This window comes from Lactuca virosa, chromosome 3 (genome assembly GCF_052849685.1).
Source record: "Lactuca virosa cultivar CGN04683 chromosome 3, Lactuca_virosa_CGN04683_v6, whole genome shotgun sequence".
NCBI lineage: Eukaryota > Viridiplantae > Streptophyta > Magnoliopsida > Asterales > Asteraceae > Lactuca > Lactuca virosa.
This window is the reverse complement of record NC_136428.1, coordinates 197,893,428-197,896,875: the sequence shown is the minus strand read 5'-3', so window position 1 is coordinate 197,896,875 and position 3,448 is coordinate 197,893,428. Positions and strand designations below refer to the sequence as shown.

At 30.7% G+C, this 3,448-nt stretch overlaps 1 protein-coding gene across 1 annotated transcript; it reads left to right on the top strand.

The window, feature by feature from the left end:
- Positions 1 to 2,216: 2,216 nt before the first annotated feature.
- LOC145164348 (bZIP transcription factor 53-like) lies at positions 2,217 to 2,747 on the top strand. Its single transcript, XM_079083068.1, has one exon. The coding sequence runs from the start codon at positions 2,217 to 2,219 to the stop codon at positions 2,745 to 2,747; it is 531 nt and encodes a 176-aa protein (XP_078939194.1).
- Positions 2,748 to 3,448: the final 701 nt, after the last annotated feature.

Here is a 3,448-nt window from a genome sequence, read left to right as displayed (position 1 = left end):
GTAACAGTAGGACTGCATGCATTATGTTTGTCAATTCAATTTAAGGACACTAATTAAATTGCTACAATGACTTCTAATTACGTTGAAAAACGGGGTAATATTTATTAAAATCCGTACTTATGTTGTATCTTACTCAAATAACAACCCAATTTTACTTTATTTGTTTATTATACCATCCTATTTACTTGATTTCTATTTTTAAGTACAATCCCTAAATATTGTGAAAAAAAATTGAAAAGTAACATGTTCTAAAAAATCAAAATTACAGTGATTAAATTATTTTTAAACTACATTGCTATTACTATCTATATCTATATTGTGGAATATACTCAACGATTTCCCATGTGTTTTTAAAAAATATATGATGTTCATTATTAAACAATAGATTTAATTGATCATTAAAATGTTGAATTTCCAAAAACAATATTTGACCAACAAGTCTTTAACCGTTGGTAAAAATTTTTTATAAAAGACCAACATTTTTTTTTCAATAGGTTGCTTTTTATGAATACTTTATAAATAATTCATTATGTGAATCAATTAACATAATTTTATCCCGCCCAAATACACATTTACTCGATCCATATTGAAAACAAATTGAAAATTGAAAACTCCATATTCCATATTTTATAAAAGACCAAACACTTTTTTTTTCGATATATTGATTTTTATGAATATTTTATACATATTTGTTTATGTGAATCAATTAACATAATTTTATCCCGCCCAAATACACATTTACTCAATCCATATTGAATTACATGGAAAATTTAAAATTCCATATTTGAATTTCGGTATCCCTCAAAATCCGCAGCCGAAATTAATGCTGCTCAATTTTTATTATGGAGATTATCTTGCCAAAATTACAACATTTATGTATATATGGTCTATAATTATCTTTCAATTTTCCAATTCAAATATACCGTGAATCACTCAATATCAGGTTAGAATAAATGGATATTCATATATTAATAATTATCACTTCTTAATATCGGTTTTATTTGCATAGAGTATTATATTTCAAAAACTTTATTTTACAATAGTTATGTTATCATATTACTGCAAAACATATACATTTTTTAATTACTAAAGATTTTATTATCAATTTTCAATAACTAAGCTACAATTTAATTGAAATTGAAAAAAAAATGTTATAACCTAGTATATATATATATATATATATATATATATATATATATATATATATATATATATATATATATATATATATATATATATATATAGGGTGAGGTTCAATAGAGAACCATAATTAACCAAGGAATCAAGGAACCAATCTTTTTTTCAACTTTTAGAACTTATTTTTTATCAAAAAAAAAAAAAAACTAAAAATACAGAAATTCATAACTTTTTATCCTTTTTCCAATGATATCAAATTCGATTTTTTTTTTATGTCCAATTCACAATGTGAATCTTTGAAAATTCACAATGTGAATCCGGATTCACACGGTGAATCCGAAAAATATTTTTCACATTTATAATGTTAATATATGAATTTAGATATTTTTAGATTTTTTTTTGATAAAGAATAAACTCTAGAAATTGAAAAAAAGATTTGGTTTCTTGAAGAACCAATAATTATGGTTCTCTATTGAACTTTTCTCTCTATATATATATATATATATATATATATATATATATATATATATATATATATATATATATATATATATATATATTTCCCACGTTAAAAATTGTTTATTTGACATAGAATGCCCACGCCCTATCATATCACAAACATACAACCATAACCTAGATTTTGCATCAAGTGATAAGTAAACATCTAAAGATCCATGAATCATGACGATATCCCATTTTACCATAATTAACGCGTTTACCGCTAACCTGTAACCACGTCAGCAAGTCTCCATCCTATTGGCACTCTCCACACAAGCCCAACTGACTGTAGCCACGTGTACAACAGTGTTCCCACCTGCTCTCTTACTTCGTGACTAAGCATGAAACATCAATCTTATGGGACCCACATCTTTTATAAAAGGCCACGTTAGACCCACCATTAAGTGCCTCTTGACTCAAAAGCAATATCCTTAAAATTATTATTTTTTCTGACAATAATGCTTCGAGTGGACCCTCAACAACACCTTCACCAAACTCACCATTAAATACGGCATCCCAACCCATCGTTTCTTCCCTTTCCTTCTCCTACCTTCCTCACTACATTAAACGTTTTTCCGGCAATGTTGTCTGAAGTATTCACCGCCGGTGACCATCTCCCCTCTGACGGAGCCGGGTTCTTTGACACCGGAGGTTTTACCCAAGAAAACCAATTCCTTTTATCACCCCAAGAACCTGTCTTCTCCTTCTCCGGCTCCGACGACTCCACCCCGAAAACAAACAGCTCTGATGATGCCAACGTGATGGATGAACGTAAGAGGAGACGAATGATATCAAACCGGGAGTCAGCACGGCGGTCGAGGATGAGAAAACAGAAGCACTTGGAGAACCTGAGGAACCAGATGAACCGGCTTAAGACCAACAACAGGGAAGTTGCGAACCAGTTACGGGTTGTGAACGTCCATGGAAAACTCGTACGGGAAGAAAACCAGAGGCTCCGATCGGAATCGGTGATGCTTCAACAAAAACTATGGGACATACGTCAAGTACTGCTCGTTCGGCAGCTCCACCACCAGTTACTGCCATCTGCATGGCCTTGCAATAATAACGTTACGTCCATCTATGAACAATACCCACCATCATTAATCACATAAATACCTCAAGTTTATAAAAGAAAAAAATACTCCATAAATAAGTACCTAATTATTACGTGCATTAAAGCAATCGCAAACTCATGCATTGAGAGTCTTGAAATATATCTTTGTAAATTCGAATCACGTAGGTCGAACTGAAGAAAGAACTTTGGGGGTTTTCTTTTTGTTTTTTTATTGATCTTTTTGTTTTTGTGATATCTTGAAAATGGTGGCGTTGAAGAACCATCGGTGTGTTTATGTCAAAACCAGAGTAATCATTTTGTGAAGATTCCTCTGAGTCTTTTGCTCGTCAGATATACTTAATGAATGAATAACTCAGTTTGCTTCTCGTGTTATATTTGTTATTTGTTAAGGTTTAAAATACTTTTTTCATTGGTTTAATTATTTACATAATATTCATCCATATAGGTTGCACAATATGATAAAATTTTAAGTGCCACCTAATTAATTGGCACCATATATGTGATGGCCTAGTAAATTAATGTGGAGTCCGCATTAACATTCCTTAATTTGTTGATATTTTTATATATTTTTCAGCGACGTGCATGTCCCTTTCTTAATGGTAGGTAATCTAATAAGTTTGAAACCCATGGGATATGAACCGAAAATTTAGGGGTGCCAAGTAATGATACGGATGAAACATGAAATTTGAATTTGTGTTTTTTTCGTATATAAAAAGAACTAGGTTATAACCCGTGTAC

Bases quoted from the DNA above. Each gene is read 5' to 3' on its own strand.
- LOC145164348 (XM_079083068.1), top strand. From the start codon at position 2,217: ATGTTGTCTGAAGTATTCACCGCCGGTGACCATCTCCCCTCTGACGGA.